The sequence below is a fragment of the Cebus imitator genome, unplaced genomic scaffold (assembly GCF_001604975.1).
Source record: "Cebus imitator isolate Cc_AM_T3 unplaced genomic scaffold, Cebus_imitator-1.0 Scaffold273, whole genome shotgun sequence".
NCBI classification, from domain to species: Eukaryota; Metazoa; Chordata; class Mammalia; order Primates; family Cebidae; genus Cebus; species Cebus imitator.
The window spans coordinates 32,953-52,854 of NW_016107588.1; the positions used below are offsets into that span (position 1 = coordinate 32,953).

The 19,902-nt window shown below is 41.3% G+C and overlaps 1 protein-coding gene across 3 annotated transcripts in view; it reads left to right on the forward strand.

The window, feature by feature from the left end:
* TMEM185A (transmembrane protein 185A) overlaps positions 1-19,902 on the forward strand; it is a 33,341-nt gene that overhangs the window by 11,711 nt on the left and 1,728 nt on the right. For 2 of the 3 annotated variants that reach the window (XM_017500866.2, XM_017500867.2), the window contains exons 2-6: positions 7,054-7,230; positions 9,840-10,047; positions 14,237-14,320; positions 17,717-17,893; positions 18,519-18,642. In XM_017500866.2, the coding sequence (XP_017356355.1) occupies positions 7,054-7,230; positions 9,840-10,047; positions 14,237-14,320; positions 17,717-17,893; positions 18,519-18,642 (770 nt within the window). The remainder of the gene's footprint in view (positions 1-7,053; positions 7,231-9,839; positions 10,048-14,236; positions 14,321-17,716; positions 17,894-18,518; positions 18,643-19,902) is intronic. The other variant, XM_017500868.2, reaches the window with a different exon arrangement.

The following is a 19,902-nucleotide window of genomic DNA, read 5'->3' on the forward strand; positions in this document are numbered from 1 at the left end:
CAGAAACTACCACTTGTTGAGTTTTGGTGTCCTGTTGAAGAATATCTACCATTATCTGAAAGAGCTATTAAAATAGTTCTTTTCTAACTAATAGTTCTTTTCTAACATATCTCTGAGACCAGATTTTCTTTGTATACTTGAACGAAAACAATATATTGCAACAGAATGAATGTAAATGTAGATATTAGAATCTAGGTGTCTTCTATGAAATCATACATTTTAAATTTTGCAAAACTAGAGAAACAGTGCTGCCACTCACTAAATTTGTATTGGTTTTGGAATTTTTAAAAATAATGTTATTTATGTTTGTACTTAATGTGTTTATTGTTACCTTTAAAGAGTAGATTTTTAAAAATAACCACTGTATCAGAAATATTAAATACCAGTAGGGATAACCCATATCAACAAGAGCTCATTGGGATCCTCAGTAATTTTTAAGACTGAAAAGGATTCCTTTTTAAGAGCTAAAGAAGTGTCAAAATTTTTTATACTAAAAACTTTGAGAGCCGCTGATTAAGTGCTTTATACAAAGCACTTATCATACTCATTACCTTATATTCACTGCCAACTTATGAGGTACATATTATTGCCCTAACTTTACAGGTAAGAATACTATGACACAAAGATGCTATATGTATTTTTGTTAGCAACCCCTCTGAATCTCACGGTCTTCCCAGTGTAGTTTTCTATCTTGGGGGCTTGCTTCTGAGTTTAATTCTGTAGGTCCCATTTTCTTAGTACCCTCCTCCCTTTTTTCCAATTGAAGTTTCTTAAGTTATTTTTCATAGTACAAAAACAGTACATGTACCTTACAGAAAACTCAGATATCATAAGCAAAAGAGTAAAAAGACTATCCTTAATCTTCCCCATTGGAGACCTGTTAGCTGCTCAGCGGATATTTATTCAGATGCTTTTCTAAATATGTTCAATTATCAGTGTAAAGTCAGTATAGTATAACACTCAATTAAAAGGATTTTGGAGTCAAATGGTTTGACTCCCAACTCTGAGCTCTTAGACAAATTACTTAACATCTAAGCTTTTATTCCTTATCTGTAACTGCACTGATCTGTTTCCTGTGTCTAGAATTTTGCCCTTTCCAGAATATCAAATAAGTAGCATTGTACAGTATCTTGGGTTTTCAATCTGAATTATTTTACTTATAGTGCATTTTATATTTATCAGTGTTGTTGTTTTCATCCATAGTTTGTTCCTTTTTACTGTTGATTAGTATTCCATTGAATGGACATACCAAAATTGGGTTAACCATTCAACAGTTTATGGATATCTGGGTTGTCACCAATGGCAATTATGAATAGAGCTTCTTTGAATATTGAATACAAGTCTTTGTGTGGGCATATATTTTTCTTTTTCTTGAGTAAAACACTTAGATGTGGGATTGCTGGGCCATAGAGTAAGTATACACTTAACTGTATAAGAAACTTCTGAAAAATGTGTGCTATTTTCTAAGGTGGCTGTTCTATTTCACATTCCCACCAGCATATATAAGAGATCTAGTGTGTGTGTAATCTTATCTCATTGTGGTTTTAATTTTCATTGTCCTAACACCTGAAAATAGTATTTTTTGTGTGCTTATTTGCTTTTTGTATACCTTCCTTGATGCGATGTCTCTGAATTTTTTGGCCATTTTTAATCATGTTATTCACTTATTTTTTTAGCTGCAAAAGTCGTTTTTATATACTGGATACAGGTACTTTGTCAGAAACAAGGTTTCAGAGTATGGTCTCCCAGTTTGTGGTTTGGCTGTCATTTTCTTAATGATATGTATCTTTTAAAGAGTAAGAGTTTTTCATTTTGGTAAAGTCCAATTTCATATCCCATCTAAGAAATGTTTGCCTAACCCTAGGTTGCAAGTTATTTTTTTTCCTATGTGTTTTGGACATTTTATAGTTTTGTTTATGACATTTAGGTCTATGATCCATTTCACATAAATTTTTGTATATGTTGTGAGGTTAAGAGTCAAGGTGTACTTTCCTCATTTATCCAGTTGTTCTACCATTTATTGAAACATTTTTTCCCCATTGAATTGCCTTGGCACCTTTGTGGAAAATTAACTGACTCTATAAGCATGGGTCTGTTTTACAGAAGAACCTGCTGGCTCCCAATTTTCATTGGGATTGGATTGAGTCTTTAAAATAATTTGGTTAATTTGGCAAGTGTGATAGGCTAAATCATGGCCCTCAAAGATATGCACTTCCATGGAACCTGTTAAAGATCTTGAGATGATGGGGTTATCAAAGTGGGCAGTAAATGCAGTCAATCACAGGTCTTATAAGAGGGAGATAATATTAAGAGGAGAAGGCAGTGTGATGGAAGCAGAGAGAGATTGGAAGATTTTATGCTGCTGATTTTGATGATAGAGGAAGGGGCCATGAGCCAGGGGAATACAGCTCTAGAAACTGGACAAAAGAAGTAATAGATTCTCCCTTAAAATCTCCAGAAGGAGTAAGTACTGCTGATATCTTGATTTTAGTCCATTGAAACCCTTTTTGGACCTCTGGCCTCAGGATAATAAATGTGTGCTATTTTAAGTCACCAGTTTTGGGGTAGCTTGTTACAGCACCCATAGGAAACTAATACATGGAGGATGTAAATCTTAACAGTATTGAGTGTTCTAATCTATAAACACAGTATATTTCTCCATTTATTTAGATTTTTAATTTTTCTTGGTAGTTGTGAACTGAATGCCTCCCCTCAAAAATCACAAATTGATTATAATCCCCAATATGATGGTATTTGGAGGCGGGACATTGGGAGGTGATTAGGTTGTGAGGGTGGAGCCCTCATGATTGAAACTAGTGCCTTTATAAGAAGAGAACAGAGAGCTAGCTCACTCTCTTTTCACCATGTGAAGGGTATGAGAAGTCTGCCTTCTGCCACCCAGAAGACAACCCTTCCCAGAACCCAGCCGTGCTGGCATCCTGATCTCCAACTTCCAGCCTCTGGAACTGTGAGGAATAAATTTCTGTTGTTTATAACTTCCCCACAGTCCTACCAGTGTTTGGTAGGTTTCAGTATATAGGTTTTGCATGTATGTTGTTAGATTTATCCCTAAATGTTTTATATTTGTGATGTTATTTATAAGTGGTGGATTTTTCATAAACTTTTAATTTTTGAATAGTTTTAAATTTATAGGAAAGTTGCAGTAAATGATATATATTTTTAAATTTCTGTTTTCAGTTTGTCATACCTAATATATAGAAGAAATGCATTAATTTTTGTACTTTTATCTTGTATACTTCAATTTTATTAAATTCACGTATTAGGTCTACTAGTTCTTTTGTAAATTCCTTAGGATTCCCTACACAGAAAATCATGTTGTTTGTAGATAATGGCAGGTTTACTTCTTTCTTTCAAAACTGTATTCTTTTGATTTCTTTTTATTATGTTATTGTTGTGGCTAGGACCTTTAGTACAATGTTGAATAGATAAGTTGAAGTGGACATACTTGCTGTGTTTCCTGTCTTAAGGGGAAAGTATTGCTTCTCTCACCATTAAGCATTTTAACTATAGGTTTTTCATAGATGCTTCTCTATTCCTAATTTCTTTAGAACTTTTATCTTGAATAGGTAGCAAATTATGTCAAATGCTTTTTACACAGCTATTGAGATGATCATGTGATTTTTCTTTTTCAGCCTACTAATACCACGAAGGATGTTAACTGATTTTCAGATCTTAATCCAAGATTGTGATCTTGCAATCCTAGCTAAACCACATTTAGTCTTAATATAGTATCCCTATATATTGCTGAATTCAATTGGCTAAAGTCTTTTGAGGATTTTTACATCTCTGTTCATGAGAGATATTGGTCTGTAGTTTTCTTTCTTGGTCAGGTTTTGGTATCAGGGTAATGCTGGCTTCCTAAAATAAATTGGGAAATGTTCCCGCCTCATCTTTTTTGCAAGAGTTTGTGAAGAATTGGTGCTATTTCGTCCTTAAATGTTTGGTAGATTTTGCCAGGGCCTAACATTTTCTTTGTGAAAAGGGTTTTAACTAGAATTGCAGTTTCCTTGTCTTTGTTTCAAGAAATTTACTGGCATAAAGTTGTTTATAATATCCCCTACTTATCCCTTTAGTATTTTTAGAATTTGTAGTGATATCCATGCTGTCATTCTTGATATTAGTAATTTGAGCCTACTTTTTTTACTGATTACTCTGGCTCTAAATTTACCAATTTTCTTATTTTCTCAAAGAAATTGCTTTTAGTTGTATTGATTTTTTTTCTCTAATGCCTTTTTACTACATTTTATTGATTTATATGCTTATATTTATCATTTTCTTCCTTCTGTTTGCTTTTTAAAATTTTTCTTCCCTTTCTAGTTTCGTAAGATAGAATCTTAGAAACTTGAGATCTTTCCTAATGTAAGTATTTGATGCTATAATTTCCCTTAAGTACTGGTTTAGTGTATCTCACAAATTTTGGCATATTGTGTTTTTGCTTTTGATTAATTCAAAATATTTTTTAAATTTTCTTCGTGGTCTTTGACCTATGGATTATTTAGCAGTATGGCATTTAATTTTCAAATATTTTGAGAATTTTCTAGATATTTTTCTATTGTTGATTTCTAGTTTGACTCCATTGTGCTTATTTACTTTGTATGATTTCAGTCCTTTTAAATTTGTTAAGCCTTGTTTTATGGCCCAGAATTCAATCTGTCCTGGTAAATGTTCCACGTGTGTTTGAAAGGAATCTGTATTTTGCTTGTGTTGGGAGAAACTCATTAATATTAATTAGGTCAAGTTGGTTGATAGTGTTGCTACAATCATATATATCCTTAGTAATTTTCTGTGTATGTTCTATTACTGAGAAAGTAATGTTAATTTCCATTTATGACAGTTCGATTTTTTTATTTCTCCTTTTAGATTGATCAGTATTTTCTACATATATTGTGAAACTTTGTTATTAGGCATATAAACATTTATGAGTGTTAGATCTTCTTGACAAATTGACCCCTTTATCATTATGAACTAATTCTGTTTGTCCCTGGAAATAGCCCTTGATCAAAAACATACTGTGTCTTACGGTACGGTAGGCAGAATGCCCCACCCCCACAGATATCCAGGCCCTAAGCCCTGAAACCTGTGAATATCTTATTTTACATGGCAAAGGGGACTTTGAAGATATATTTATTAGCATGAGTTTCTGTTGTTACCATGACAAATTATTAAAACTACTGAAGCTTATTGTCTCTTAGTTCTTTAGGTCCGGGTACAGCATGACTCAAATGGGTGTTTTGCCTAATTTCACAAGATCAAAATCAAAGTGTTAGGACTGTTGTATTGCTTTCTGGAGGCTACAGGGATTAATCTGCTTTCAAGCTCATTTGGGCTCGTGTCAAAATTTAGTTCCTTGGGGTTGTAGGGCTGAGGTCTCCTTTTCCTTGCTGGCTGTCAGCTGTGAGTTATTCTCACATTCTAAAGCTTGCCTGCATTCCTTGGCTCATGGTTCCTTACCTCCATGTTCAAAGCCAGAAGTGACAGACTGAATCATTCTCAAGTCTGGAATCTCTCTGACTTCTGCTTCATCTCTTCCACCACATTTCTCCAACTTAACTCTTTTGTTTTCTTATTTTAAGGGCTCATGTGATTATACTGGGCCCACCTGGAGGGGCCTATTTGCAAGAGCCCAACAGAGGCCCCTAGTATCTAAGGTCAGCTGCCAGGTGACAGCAAGCAAAGAAATAGGTACTCTAGTCCTACAACCACAAGAAACTGGATCCTGCCAACAACATGAATGAGCTTAGAAGTGGATTTTGCCAGAGTCCCCTGATAAGCATTCTACCAACAGACACCTTGATTTCAGCCTTGTGAGATTCCAAATAGAGAAACCAACCAAACCCATCTGGCCTTCTGTTATATAGAACTGTGAGATAATAAATTTACATTGTTTTAAGCTGCTAAGCTTGTGGTAATTTGTTACAGCAGCAATGGAAGACTAAACAAATGTTAATATAGTCATTCCATCTTTCTTTTGGTTAGTGTTTATTTGGTCTAACTTTTTCTTTCTTTTTGATTTTAATCTGTCTGTGACTTTATAGATAGATAAAGTGGGATTCTTATAGATGGCATATAGTTGTCTTGCTTATTTATCCAATCTGATCATCTTTGTCTTTCAATTGGTATTTAGGCCATTATATTTAATATAGTTATTGATAGGGGTGAGTTTTAACTACTGTCTTGCTTCAGCCTGGAAACTGCCTCTAATCCACAAACTGGGGCAATAGTAGGTTTTACTTCCTTTGTTTCCTCCCTCTCACCTGTTCTCCACTGCGTGTTGTCAATGTATGAAAACTGTTCTTTTGTAGACTGTATCCAAGTTTCTTATTTAGGTGGGAAGGTAAATTATATTCCTATTATTATATCAAGGCTGGAAATAGAAGTCCTCAAGAGTGTAATTTCCAGTTAATATTTCAAGGACATCCTCTGTAGCAATTCCCTTTTATATGGGATGAGCATGTGTGTATGTGTAACTTATTCAGTTATGGAAAATATAATACATATACTAAAATGTTCATGCCATATGAATATGACAGATGGCTCCCTTTTTAGAAATATAATCAGCCAGTGACAGAACTTGACCATATTCTGAGCATGTCAGCCTTTTCCAGTCTCTGTGTCTTGGTATAGCTAGTTCCTTCTGCCTGAAATACTTCCTCATCTTACTTCCTTTCCCACTGGCAGCTTTCTACTTGCCCTCTGGAACCAGCTCCAGGGTCATCACCTCTCTGTTTCTGAGTGCCTCAGACACAATCTGTATTTCCTCTTCCAAGCTCTTATCACAAACATCATGCTGTATTATATGTTTCTGTGTGGACTTCCTTTTATGAGGAAGCCTTGGAAAGCAGGAGACTTATTTTAGTCTTCTTTATGTTTCTTTTATTCCTAACACATTATGTCTACCCCATAGACCTTTTCAATACATGGTCGTTGAGTTAGTGACTCCTTTTACATGCTGACAGATGTTGCTCTTATTACTCCCCATTTCAGTATCACATGTTTGTAAAAGTGAATCCTCTGATTCTCCTTTTCTCCTAGTAAATTCCTCATCTATGCCTGTCTGCTGCTGTTCTCTGTGCTGCTGGCCCTTCGTTTGGATGGCATCATACAGTGGAGTTACTGGGCTGTCTTTGCTCCAATATGGCTGTGGAAGTTAATGGTCATTGTTGGAGCCTCAGTTGGAACTGGAGTCTGGGCACGAAATCCTCAATATCGGTAATACTGCTTTATAAAACCCATTGGTCACTATCATGAGGGAGCAATATCTTGACTTTTCTCACTTTTGATGAAGTAAGGACCATTTTATTTTCTACCTATCTGGGGTGTTAGAACTATAGTTTAAGCTAACAAATCTCTTCTGTGTTTTTGAAATTTTGGTGTTGGGTATGTATTTTCTTACAAAAGCAGTACCATTTGGGGGTAATTAAGTTGCCAGCCAGCTTACAAATACCTGTATAATCCAAAATGCACCCCAAATACGGAACTGGTATGCCATACTAGACTAAGTAGCATGAAACCGCCGTCTTTAGGCGAAGACACTCATATTATGTTTGCTCATGAAAGATCTTTCTCCAGCTCAAATTTTGGAAATGGGACTCCCCTGTGCCACCCTCCTAGCCCCAGAGCTTGAGGACTGTTATCAGTGTGGGGAGGTGTCTTAGCCAGGAGACCATGAGTCCCTGAGACAGCAGCTGGGGAATGAGGAAAGTTGAGGGCTGGATGCTAAGAAGGAAAGCAGAGCCTTTGGGGGCAGTAGAGAGGGGTACCCTTTACCATTTCCAACTTTTGCTCTCCCTGCTCTTGGATGCCTCAGCTGACCCAAATTCCTGGGAGTTGGCTCACTCCAGCATGCAGCCTGGTGTTTCTGGGACCTGTGAGAGGCTTTCCCTTCTCTGCCACAGAGACTGTCACTACATAAAGGAAAAATGGGGGATTTAAGAGTGAGAGGCTATTATGAACCTTCACTAGGAAGATGAGGAGTAAAGGAATTCCCAATAGGCAGCTGCTCATGTGGGAAAAGTGTAAAGTTGAAACTACCTCAACTTTTTTTTTTTTTTGAGATGGAGTTTTGATCTTGTTGCCCAGGCTGGAGTGCAACGGCATGATCTTGGCTCACTGCAACCTCCACGTCCTGGGTTCAAGTGATTCTCCTGCCTCAGCCTCCTGAGTAGCTGGGATTACAGGCGCCTGCCACAACTCCTGGCTAATTTTTTGTATTTTTAGTAGAGATAGGGTTTCACCATGCCAGGCTGGTTTCAAACTCCTAACCTCAGGTGATCCACCTGCCTTGGCCTCCCAAAGTGCTGGGATTATAGGCATAAGCCACCATGCCCCGCCACTACCTCAACTCTTTAAATTCTTGTTTACTAACTCTAAGATTCAGATTGTGTAAGTTACATATCACATACATATCTAAGAGCTGTAAAACAGTTACACAGAGAGCTTTGGCAGGTGGGAGACATTCATGTATAGCTGTTTCAAAGTTCTTAGATTTTTTTTTTTTTGAAAGATTGATGACCTGTGTGGCTGTATATGCTTTCTTTTTTATGAGATATTTTCAGATATCTAATGTTTGCTTCTCAAAGAATGAAAAGTTAAACATTTAGGTTCTACTAATTGATATTTAGAATATACTCAAACTTCTCTTTGTTGGTTTTATTTAAGATGTTTTGAGCAAGGAAAGAATTATTTATTTGGTGTTGAATGTGAGGAATGTATGGGTGTGGTCATTCTTATGTTAACATTAACCCGTGGAACACGCTTGAGTCCTACAGGAATAAGCTTTGATAGCATTATCTCTATGATCTAACCTCTGGTGTATTTATCACCCTCAAGACATGTATATCATAAATGTTTCTCTATATTTAGAATAAACATTGTAGGCCTTTCAAATGCATTATAGAGCCTTTTCCTGATTGGTGGGCTTACCATTGCTCAATTATAGATCCATTTAGGTTATTACACATGATATTAGCTAATTAAACTGATTTTGTTTGAGAACAGTTTTAACTCTTCTTTTTCTTTCTCTTTGATCTGCAGGTATTAATTTATCTTAATGGAATAGAAAGAAAAATAAAAATCATTTATACTTTTTATTTACATTTAAGAATAGCACCTAACAATAGTTACTATATCTTGTTGAAATATAACTGACACTTGTTCATAGAACTAGTTATTTTTATAATATTGTGTGAAGTGTGGTTTACGTGGTGTTTAATTCATTGAAAAATAAAGATCATGAGACTTAAGGGGTATTTGTCTGGTTTTAGCAGTAGAAGCAATCAGCTTGAATAATCTTGGAAGTAACTCTTGTTGAATTTAAAGATGTGAATAGAAGTTTTTATGTACATTGTCAGGGAAATAATAACTGGTTATTTCTTTTGAGAATATCCTTGTACAGTTAAAACATTAACGCCTGGTTTTGTTGTAATGTTCATTTCTTTTCTTTAAGTTATTCATATTTTATTGTGTAGGATTTTTTTTTAATTGTACTTTAGGTTTTGGGGTACATGTGCAGATCATGCAGGATTGTTGCATAGGTACACATATGGCAATGTGGTTTGCTGCCTCCATCCCCCCATCACCTACATCTGGCATTTCTCCCCATGTTATCCTTCCCTGACCTCTGTAGTAGTTCTTCAGTGTTTCAGAGATTGCCTATCAAAGCTTACATTTAAGTTAGCCTTCTACCCGATTTCCCTTTGCTTTTGTCGAATTTACAAGCAAAATTCAAAGTATCAACATAAGTTGGTATTTGCCCTGAACTGCTTGCTTATAATGGAGGTTCTGAACTGAGGGTGTTTTCTTCTTCTCTCCCTTTTTAGAGCAGAAGGAGAAACATGTGTGGAGTTTAAAGCCATGTTGATTGCAGTAGGCATCCACTTGCTCTTGTTGATGTTTGAAGTTCTGGTCTGTGACAGAATCGAGAGGGGAAGCCATTTCTGGCTCCTGGTCTTCATGCCACTGTTCTTCGTTTCCCCGGTGTCTGTTGCAGCTTGTGTTTGGGGCTTTCGACATGACAGGTCACTAGAGGTGAGATTTCATATATTTAAGAATGTTTTCCATTTTGGGAGTCCAAGGTGGGTGGATCACTTGAGGTCAGGAGTTCAAGACCAGCCTGGCCAACATGGTGAAACCCCATCTCTGCTAATAATGCAAAAATTAGCTGGGTGTGGTGCCATATGCCTATAATCCCAGCTTCTCAGGAGGCTAAGGTGGGAGAATCACTTGAACGCAGGAGGTGGAGGTTGCAGTGAACCTAGATTGTACCATTGTACTCCAGCCTGGGTGACAGAGCAAAACTGTCTCCAAAAAAAAAAAGAGAATGTTTTCAAAAGTAAAATCTTTTGCTCAGTTATTCAGATGTTAATTTCTTACTCTTTGTTAGGAAGAGCTTGAACATTAACAGCTCTAAATCATGAGACAGTAAGCCAACAAAAGACAATGGAAATAATCATTTTTCTTTCTTCACTTAGAACATTGGCTTTTCACCCAAGACATCAGCCTTCTCCCAGCTTCACATCCTGTATCAATCAGACAGAAACAGAACTAATAGGTTAGTTACAGATATACATATAAAGAGAGTTAAGGAACTGGCTCACATTATTGTGGGGCTGACAAGTCTGAAATCTGCCGGGCAGGTGGACAGGCCGGAGACCCAGGAGGAGTTGATGCTGCAATCCTGGCACAGAATTTCTTCATCTCCAGGAAACCACAGTTTTTGCTTTTAAGGCCATCACCTGATTTCATGAGCCCTCCCCCCATGCTATGGAGGGTAGTCTTCTTTATTCAAAGTCAGTAACTTCACTGCAACACCAAACTTAGTGTTTGATTAAATAACTGGGTACTATAGCCCAGCCATTTGACACTCAAAACTGACCATCTTCCAACCCCAGACCCCATGATTTAGCACCTCCCCTGCTCTCTGGTTATATCCTGATGTTTGTTTATTTATTCAATAAACATTTATCAAGTATTTACTATATGCCAAGCCCTTTTCCTCTAATCATAGGGGATATGCAGATGAATAGCATACCAAGACTAGTAATACTAGTAATGAAAATAATTGCAGATAACGTTTATTGAGCACTTACTGTGTGCCAGGCATTGGGTGAGGCACCTCACATGCAATATTCACAACCCGTGAGGTAATACAGAGAAGGTAAGTCATTTGTTCATGGCTGCATGGGAAGGGGCAGGATGAGGATTTCATTTCAGTCAGCCCAAGTCTAAAGCCCAGGCACATAACTACATAACTGCACAAAAGCTGAGGACCCAAAGCTGACTCCTGATGCGTGGAGGGGAGAACTATGGACAAAGAGTGAAGGAAGAAGACTGCAGTTGGCTTAGGAAGTAAACATAGCAGCTATGGGTCAGGCATACAAACTCGGACCCCAGGTCTGGGCATGGGGGAAAGGTATCTAGACAGAGGGACAATGATGGAACAAGGCCCCGTGGGACTCAGAGGGACAATGGGACCCAGAGCACCAGGAAGGGTTTGGCCTTGAACAGAGGGAGCTATTCCCTGATTCTCATGCTGGTGGAAAGGCCACAGCATGGGTGTGACTGGTAGGTAGGAGTGGGCTATGGAGGGAGAGTGTCTGATGGTCCACTTTCACCTTCCCTGCAATTCCCATTTTATATCAGGGACTTGAGTATCTGTGGATTTTGGTATCTATGGGCAGTCCTGGAACCAGTCCCCCACAGATACTGAGGGAAAACTATACAAGGGCTAGGACTGCATTGGGCCTGAATTATAGAAAGTAAGTCTTTCACATATTCACACTTGGCATTCCTACCCTTGGAAGAAACCACATACCAGAAGTGAGCTCTCTCTTCCTGTTAACACAAGAACAAGTACCTATGTTGGTGAGGGGGTGGTTGGGAGTAGGCTCATACAGAGATGGGAAGGTGATCTTCCAAGGAGCCCTGTGTTGGGAGGGAAGGGATGGCATTTTGAGGACATGCGGAAGCCTAGAGGCCAGAGACACTCCATCAGCTTAGTGGACTGTGGCAGTTCAGATATGACAGGAGCATAAGGTGGAAAGGAAGGAACTGTGGGAGTTGAGAAGAAAGGGCGCCTCTACAGAGGGATTGGGTCGAATAGGGGCCACATCCTCAGCCCACAGAGCCTGCGCTGAAGTGCCCCAGGCACCCCACTGCACTCACAGGGCACCAAGGGATAGTGGATATTTTGAGGAAAACAGTTAATACCTGACATTTGTTGAGACATCATACAAACTACTAGCTTGAAATGGTTTACAGGTTTATTTTTAGGCCACATTACATTCCTTTCAGTGACATCATATCTTTAAGAAGCTGGGTTTTTGGCAGTTGTTGTGAAAAAGAAAAAGGCCAGTGCTGTGTGAAAATTCAGGTGAAAAACAGGCAACAAGAGTGGGAGTGCCTTGTCTGATTCTAAGGTGTGAGAAATGGTGAGCCACCTGACAGGCACACGCATCCAACTGGGAATTAGTTTTGGTTATTTAAAATAAACATTTTTCTTTAGTTTTACATGAATTATTTTTTCAAATGGCTACTTAGGACAGAAATACTAAGTTAGACGTAATTACTTAAATCAGTGCAACTGTTGACATTTCCAGCCATATTAGGGATTTCTTTTGGCCTACAGGTTTACGGAGGAATTATGAAGTTCCCTATGTACCTGTGTACTGAAAACTTTTGGGAAGCTCTGGGCCCAGTCTTAGATTTTGATTCTGTGGACAGAATGTGTTTTACCAGAGTGAGGAGCAGCCTGCAGAGCATTTGGGCTGGAGGTGAGAGGTTAATAAGGGAGTTGCCAAAGTGATAGGGGGATGATGAGGAAGAACACCTCACTTGGCAGTCATCAGATAGAAAGTGGGCACGGGATTCAAGAGAGTCTGGATGGTACAGTGGACAGGGTGTGGTGACAGAACTCGAGAGCATGGGAAAAAGAATAGAGAGTGATTCCCAGGCCCATGGCTTGAGAAATGAGACCACTGTTGGGCCTCAAAATGACGTGGGAGGCTACAGAAAGAGGAGAGACAAGGTTCTAAGGTGCAGGGGATAATGATCTCTATTTGGGACTGGCTTCATTTGAGGTGCCTCTAGGAGAGCCAAGTGGCCTATGTACAGCTGTGTCTGCTACACAGCGGGAAGGCTAAATTGGAGACAGATGTGAGAACTAACCACTAAGGAAGTAATACAAGCCAACGGTCTGGTTGAAATTTCTTTTCCCTCAGTCCAGGGTACAATGGGTGAGTGAAAGTATGTGTGTTTGTGTGTCTGTCTCCCTGAGGGGGGAGAGAAGACTGAGTTCGTGGCTCTGGGGAACATCACCATTTAAAGAGGGGGAAAAGGAGACAGAAGGAATTACCAGAGCACTCCAGAGGGCTCTAAGACTGCATGGTGGGATTCTAGAAGGCCAGGAGGAGGGGTAGCGAACATGAAAGAGTCATCCACAATATCAGTAGGATGCCGGTTGAAGTGTTTTTGCTGCCTCCAGGTTATTGGTGACTTTGATGAGAGCTGTTTTCTGGTGGTCATGGGGGTGGAGGGCAGATCACAATGGAGGAAGCTGGGAATGGTAGATGAGATAGTAGGGGCTTATATATTCATTACTGTCTCACGTAAAGAAACCTGAGGCTAAGAAAGGTCTTGGATCAAAGGAAGGGGTGGGTTTATTTGGTTTGGGGGTTTTTGTTTTTAATGAGAAGGAGTTAACTTGTTTCTGTGCTGCTAAAAGGTATCAATGGAATGGGTGGGGTTAAACATACAGTAAAGAATCTATAATTGATGGCTGGATGTAACAGGGTCCTCAAGGAGCCTGAAAGGAAGAGGTGCAATTCAAGGGCAAATCTGAGGTATGAGAAGAAGGACATACAAGATGGTTTTGAGTAGACAATATTGTTGAAAGGGGCATGAAGGAAGCTTAGTGGTCTACTGCACTTAGCCTGTGTTTCCAGTGAACCTGGAAACAAGGTTCTCGTCTGTGCTTAGGCCTCGGGCCAGAAAAGGCAAGACAGCAGAGGGACAAGGCAGCAGGCCGAGCCATAGTTCCCCTTGCCTTAGTATTGCTGTGCCCATCTGGTACCAAAAATTAGGAGTTTCCAGTGCAACATCATATTATACAAGTTACACTGTATTATAATGTGTATTGTCTTTTAGTGTGTTAACCAAATTATTGCAGTATTAAATGCAAATTATATTTTGTTTAACTGATTCTTCTCTTCATTTTTAGTTAGAAATCCTGTGTTCTGTCAACATTCTCCAGTTTATATTCATTGCCTTAAGACTGGACAAGATCATCCACTGGCCCTGGCTTGTATGTAACTTTTAAAATCCTTAAACTTCTTTTTCATTATAAGAGTAATTCATACTCACTTTAGAAAGCTTGGAAAAGACAGACAAGCAGGAGTAATAGCTTAATAATCACCCATAATCCCACCATCTGGAGATAACATGATTAGTGTTTTTTATGTCCATGTTTTATACAAACAGTTGGAATATAACTATGTGTATCATTTTGTATCCTGACTTTTTTTGTTTTAATGTTGTATCATAAACATTTAATGTTAATAAAAGTTCTTTATAAACATAACTTCTAAAGTTTAATTGATGCAAAATATTCTTCAGGTGCATGTATCAAACCATCCTCTTATTTCTAAAATACCATATTTCCATTGTTGCCAGTGTTGAATGATTTTAAATCATGCTGCAGTGTACATGTTTATGCATTAAAAATCTTTGCCTTTTTTTTTTTTTTTTTTTTTTTTTTTGGTTGTTTTCTTAGGAAATAGTCCAGAAAAAGTGTTACTGGGCTAGAGGTTGGGAACTGTTTGAGATTCCTATATACATATACTGCAGTGCCAGCTTGCTTTTCCAAAAGTTATACTTTGGGAGGCCAAGGTGAGCGGATCACTTGAGCTTAGGAGTTTGAGACCAGCCTGTGCAATGTAGCGAGACCCTGTCTCAGAAAAGAAACAGCAGCAAAACAAAACACAAAACGCCATACCCATTTACTATCTTACTGGTGGTGGCATCTATGTCATATTTCTAAACTGTGACTTCAGTTACTGGGCATTTGGTTGAAATTAACTATGAATAAATGGGCAGATGGATGGAGAGATAGAAAGATAAGTGGCAAGGTAGAAATTAGAGAACACAGTATAGTTTCCACTATTAAACGCATGGAAAAAAGATTGAGACCAAAGGCAGAAGAGTTCCATTGCCACTGGGACGTGAAGTCATGCTAGTGTTTTTTATTTCTGTTTTAATTTCTTTTTTGTTTGATGTATACTTTTACATACAAGATATTTTATGTATTAAATATAGTTACCTTTAAAAAGTAAAAAGTATAGTAAAAAATTGGGAAAAGAGAAGAAATGAAGGGAAGCTAAATACACTCCATACTTAAAGATGAGATTAATCTCTTCTGCCCAAAGTCTTTGATAAAACATTCATAATCAAAAATGTCATTAGGTTCAAAACTGTTTCTGTTGTTATATGGAGGAAACATATCCAAAAAAGACCAAATTTTTAGTATAAGAAAATGTCAAATGATAGGTAATTTTGAATGCTTTCCACAAATGAGAAGAAAGATTTTTTTTCTACCCTTAATCCTGTGTAGGTTGCAGTGAATGAAGCAGTCTGAATACATGTTTCCCATAGTGAGCAAGAGAGAACAAGTAAGGCTATTGAGATCTAACATTTCACCCATGAAGGGAACTTCAGTAAAAAGGAGAATCTCATCACAGAAGGGGGAAGGGGGAAGAAAGGCTGTGCATAGGCTCTGCAGCAAAGCCTAAAATCAACAACTCCAAGCTGGTCAGGAGGAGTAAAATTCCTATGTCAACTCAAATCTAGAACTAAAAGAAAATGTAAAACTGTTAGAAAAAAAATAGGACAGAATCTTTGGGGTTTGCAATTAGGCAAAGAGTCTTAGAAATGGCACTGATAATATGGTCCATATGAGAAAGAAATCATAAATTTGGACTTCCTCAAAACTGAAATGAAGACAGACCACAGACTGGAAGAAAATATTTGCAAAGCACACATCAAAACATTGACTTGCACCCAGAACATACAGAGAACTCTTAAAAACTCAAAAATGCAAAAAGAAACACCTAATTTAAAAATTGGCAAAAGACTTGACAATTTGCAAAGGGGATATGTGCATGGTGAGAAAACACAGGAAAAGATGCGCAACATCATTACCGGTTGGGGAAGGCAAACTACAACCGGGATGAGAGCCCAAAACACATGGCTTCCGAATGGTGAAACTCAACAGCACCTACAAAGCCACGTGCCCGGGAGGATGCAGAGGAACTGGGACACTCCGACGTTACCGGCGGGAAGGGAGAACGGTACAGGCACTGTGGAAAACGGTTTGGCAGTTTCTGATGCGTTAAAAGTGCACTTGCCATGGGAGCCGGCTGCCCCATTCCTAGGTATTTACCCTAGAGAAGTGAAAGGGCACAGCCAGGTAGAAACCCACACTCTAGTGTTTGCAGTGGCCTTGTTTGTGATAGCCAAGGGCTGGAAACCACCCTCAGCAGAGGGTCGCATAAGCAAACTGTAGGCATGCATACAGTGGAATACCACTCAGCAGCGAGAGGGTCCACCTGTGGATGCGGGGAACAATTTGGATGAATCTCAGACACATTAGGTTGATGGCGGGGAGCCAGTCTCAACGGGCTACTTGCCTTGTGATGCCATCTACATAAAGTTCCAGCAGAGAAAAAAGGACAGTGACGGAGAACAGATCAGTGGTTGCCGGGGCTAAGGGTGGGATGGTGTGACAGCGAAGGGACAGCCCGAGAGAGTTTTACAGGGTGACAGACGTCTTCTGCGTCCTGCCTGTGGCTGTGCGAATCTACACTTGCGTGAAGACTCGGGGATCACCACACCAAAGGAAGACAGTCACTTTTCCTACTGTATGTTAGATAATTAATAAAAAGGGAGAAGGGAGAAGTGTCGTCCCAGGGGACCGGACAGGAGGGCGAAGACATGTCTGTCACAGGGGAGCCTGGCCAAGTGACGCTCCCAGAACTCATCTTCTGGGCCTGCGTGTGGATGACACAAGCTCTACCGCCTGGTACGATAGCAACATATTCGGAATGTGACCTTGCCGTGGAGGCGGGGACCCGGCAGCGTTACGTATCCAGCGTCAACCTGCCAAGTTCACTAACTTGGTAGGGGTGAGAGTACGGGTCCTTAGGAGCCCAGGCAGCCACACTTTCTGGGGAGCCCATTCCCATTTGTGTTGCCAAAGTACCCCCAGCAGGGTGTGGGAAGGTTGCCGGTGAAGAGAGTCTGTTGGGGTGAGATCTTGTGTGTGTGCACAGGGTGACAGCTGTGTCCCATTCCCTGGGAAGCTGTGATGCCAGCGGGGCCTGGGGGAGCCTGAGTGAGTGTGGGAGGGCAAGCCTCTGGAAGAGCAAAGGCTGCGGAGCCAGATGCCGGACTGTCTGTCACTCAAAGGAAGAGGGACTGATGTCACCACTGAGCGTTTGTGTCCCCTGGTGGCGGCAAGCCCTACAGTGGGCACACACCATAACTTTTCTGTCCCGTGCGGTCCTGGCAGCAGGCCTGGGAGGTGGAACTGCCCTTACTCAGCCTGCGGGTGGGACCGTCTTAACTGGAGAGGTGCCAAAGATGCCTTCCATCAGAGGCCGGGGCGGATGTGCTAAAGAGACGATTTCTCTCGCCCTCCCCGCAGGTTGTGTGTGTCCCGCTGTGGATTCTCATGTCCTTTCTGTGCCTGGTGGTCCTCTACTACATCGTGTGGTCCGTCTTGTTCTTGCGCTCTATGGATGTGATTGCCGAGCAGCGCAGGACACACATAACCATGGCCCTGAGCTGGATGACCATTGTGGTGCCTCTTCTTACGTTTGAGGTAAGCATTCCGCGGGAAGCCTCTTCGGCCCGTGGAGCTCGTGCTTCCCCTGACAGGATCCTGCACCCCTAGAAAGGCAGCCTCTGTCCCTCGAGCTCACAGTGTCACAGTGAGCCGACTCCAGGAGAGGGGAGAGAACAGGGCCGTCTCTGGGAGGGAGCTTTAGTGAAAGGAGAACATCCTTCCTTTCTCTTGGGGAGAGCGCACCTTTTTAGCCATGCTGCCTCTGTAAGGCTCCAGTTTCCACTTTTGGAAAAGGAAAGGTGGATGTCGGATTTGTGTATTGGAGTCGTGTGGAGAATTCTAGAATGGGAGCTGTTGACTCCTTAGAACAAACACCGGGAGGAGTTTGCCATAAAACTGCTGGTATTGGGAGCTTTTCAAGTGGATGCGCTTTTGCTGAGCTCTGAAGAGGGGCGTAAAAGCTCACTTAGAGCATTCCCCAAGGATAGGTGGTTTTCTGCCTTTTCCTGTGGTGCTGACATTCCCTCTTCTGACAGCTCACTGTGGCGGGGCCCTGCGAGGCGGGTTGGGGGAGGGGAGCTGCCTAATGAGGTCTGGCTTCCTCCTCTGTCTGTTCTTGGTGCTGGCGTCCACAGGGCCTTGACTGCGTCTCTTTCTTTAGATTCTGCTGGTTCACAAACTGGATGGCCACAACGCCTTCTCCTGCATCCCGATTTTCGTCCCCCTTTGGCTCTCATTGATCACGCTGATGGCAACCACATTTGGACAGAAGGGAGGAAACCACTGTATGTACTCAGCACTTCTGAAAGTCCTTGGAGTGTGTCTGGGGTGGGACCGCGGGTAGGTGGGAGATAGCGGTCTCTAGGAAGGGATGAGTCCCCCAGGGTCCCAATTTAGAAGCTTGTGTGGGAAGCGAGGGCTGAGGAAGTTCTGGGACCTTCCAAGGGCAGGGCATGCCATCACCATGGTGTTCTACTGGCCTGCACTGGGACTTTTCTCGCAGTGCACGCTGCCAGTAGGTAGGACCAGACAAGGCAGGCAACCTCTCAGAGAGCCTATTCTCTCCTCTGCAAACTAGGGATCAAGATAGATTCTTCCCAGGCCCGTGAGGGTTTGATGGGAAATCCGTATCTCCCACCCGAACCCTGGGATTCATCCTAGCTCTGCGTTGGCCCCTCTGCCTCCCCAGTGTCCTTGCTGCCATCACCCGAGTCTTGTCTCTCGTGCCTTGCTAGCTCCCTCTTCCCCTCCACCTGCTTGCTGAGGCAGACACTTCCAAAATGATCTCTGCAGAGGGTACCTTCCTGGTGAGGCTGTGAGCTCCATGGCATGGAAGCCCAGAGCACCGGCCTTCCAAAAGCCAGTGGGGTTGGAGGCAGGGCCTCACTGCAGTCCAGCAGCCCAGGCTATGCTTGCTGCTTGTGCCTCTGCCCTCCCGGGAGTAGGGAGGGCCTGCACCGAGCTGACACTCCAGTGGTGTACAGAGAGGAAGAGTGGGACTGGGCAAGTGGCTTTAAGGTGGCTCCATGAGTTCGGGCCCCCTCCTGGCCAGGATCCACGCATGACTGCCACCCTGGCGGATTCTAGAGGGTGACGGAAACCCTTTGCTTGGATGGCACTGTCATCCATGAGTTTTTCCTGAGTGGACAAGATTAGTGGAAGACACCATGGCCTACGCACCACAGGTGTTTCGAGACTCACTGGAGCAGTGGTTCTCAAACTTGGGTGCCCAGCAGAATCCCAAAAGGGTCAGGAAAAGGGGACCTCTGGAGCCCACCCTAGCCCGACTCACAGTTTCCAGAGAGAGGTCTGGGCTGAGGCCCGAGAATGGCATCCCTAACAAGGCCCCAGGGATGCTGTCCCTGCTGGTTGGGGAGCCCCACTCAGAGAACCACGGCACTAGGGTTTGTTCTTCTCCTTCATTTTGAGTACTCAAGCCCTGTTCGGGCTTCGTGACTCAGGCGCCTGGATAAAGTGTGTGACGACGTTGTAGGAGTGAAACTTCTTGTTATGGAAAAGAAAGTTAACAGGAAGGTCAGTTGAGC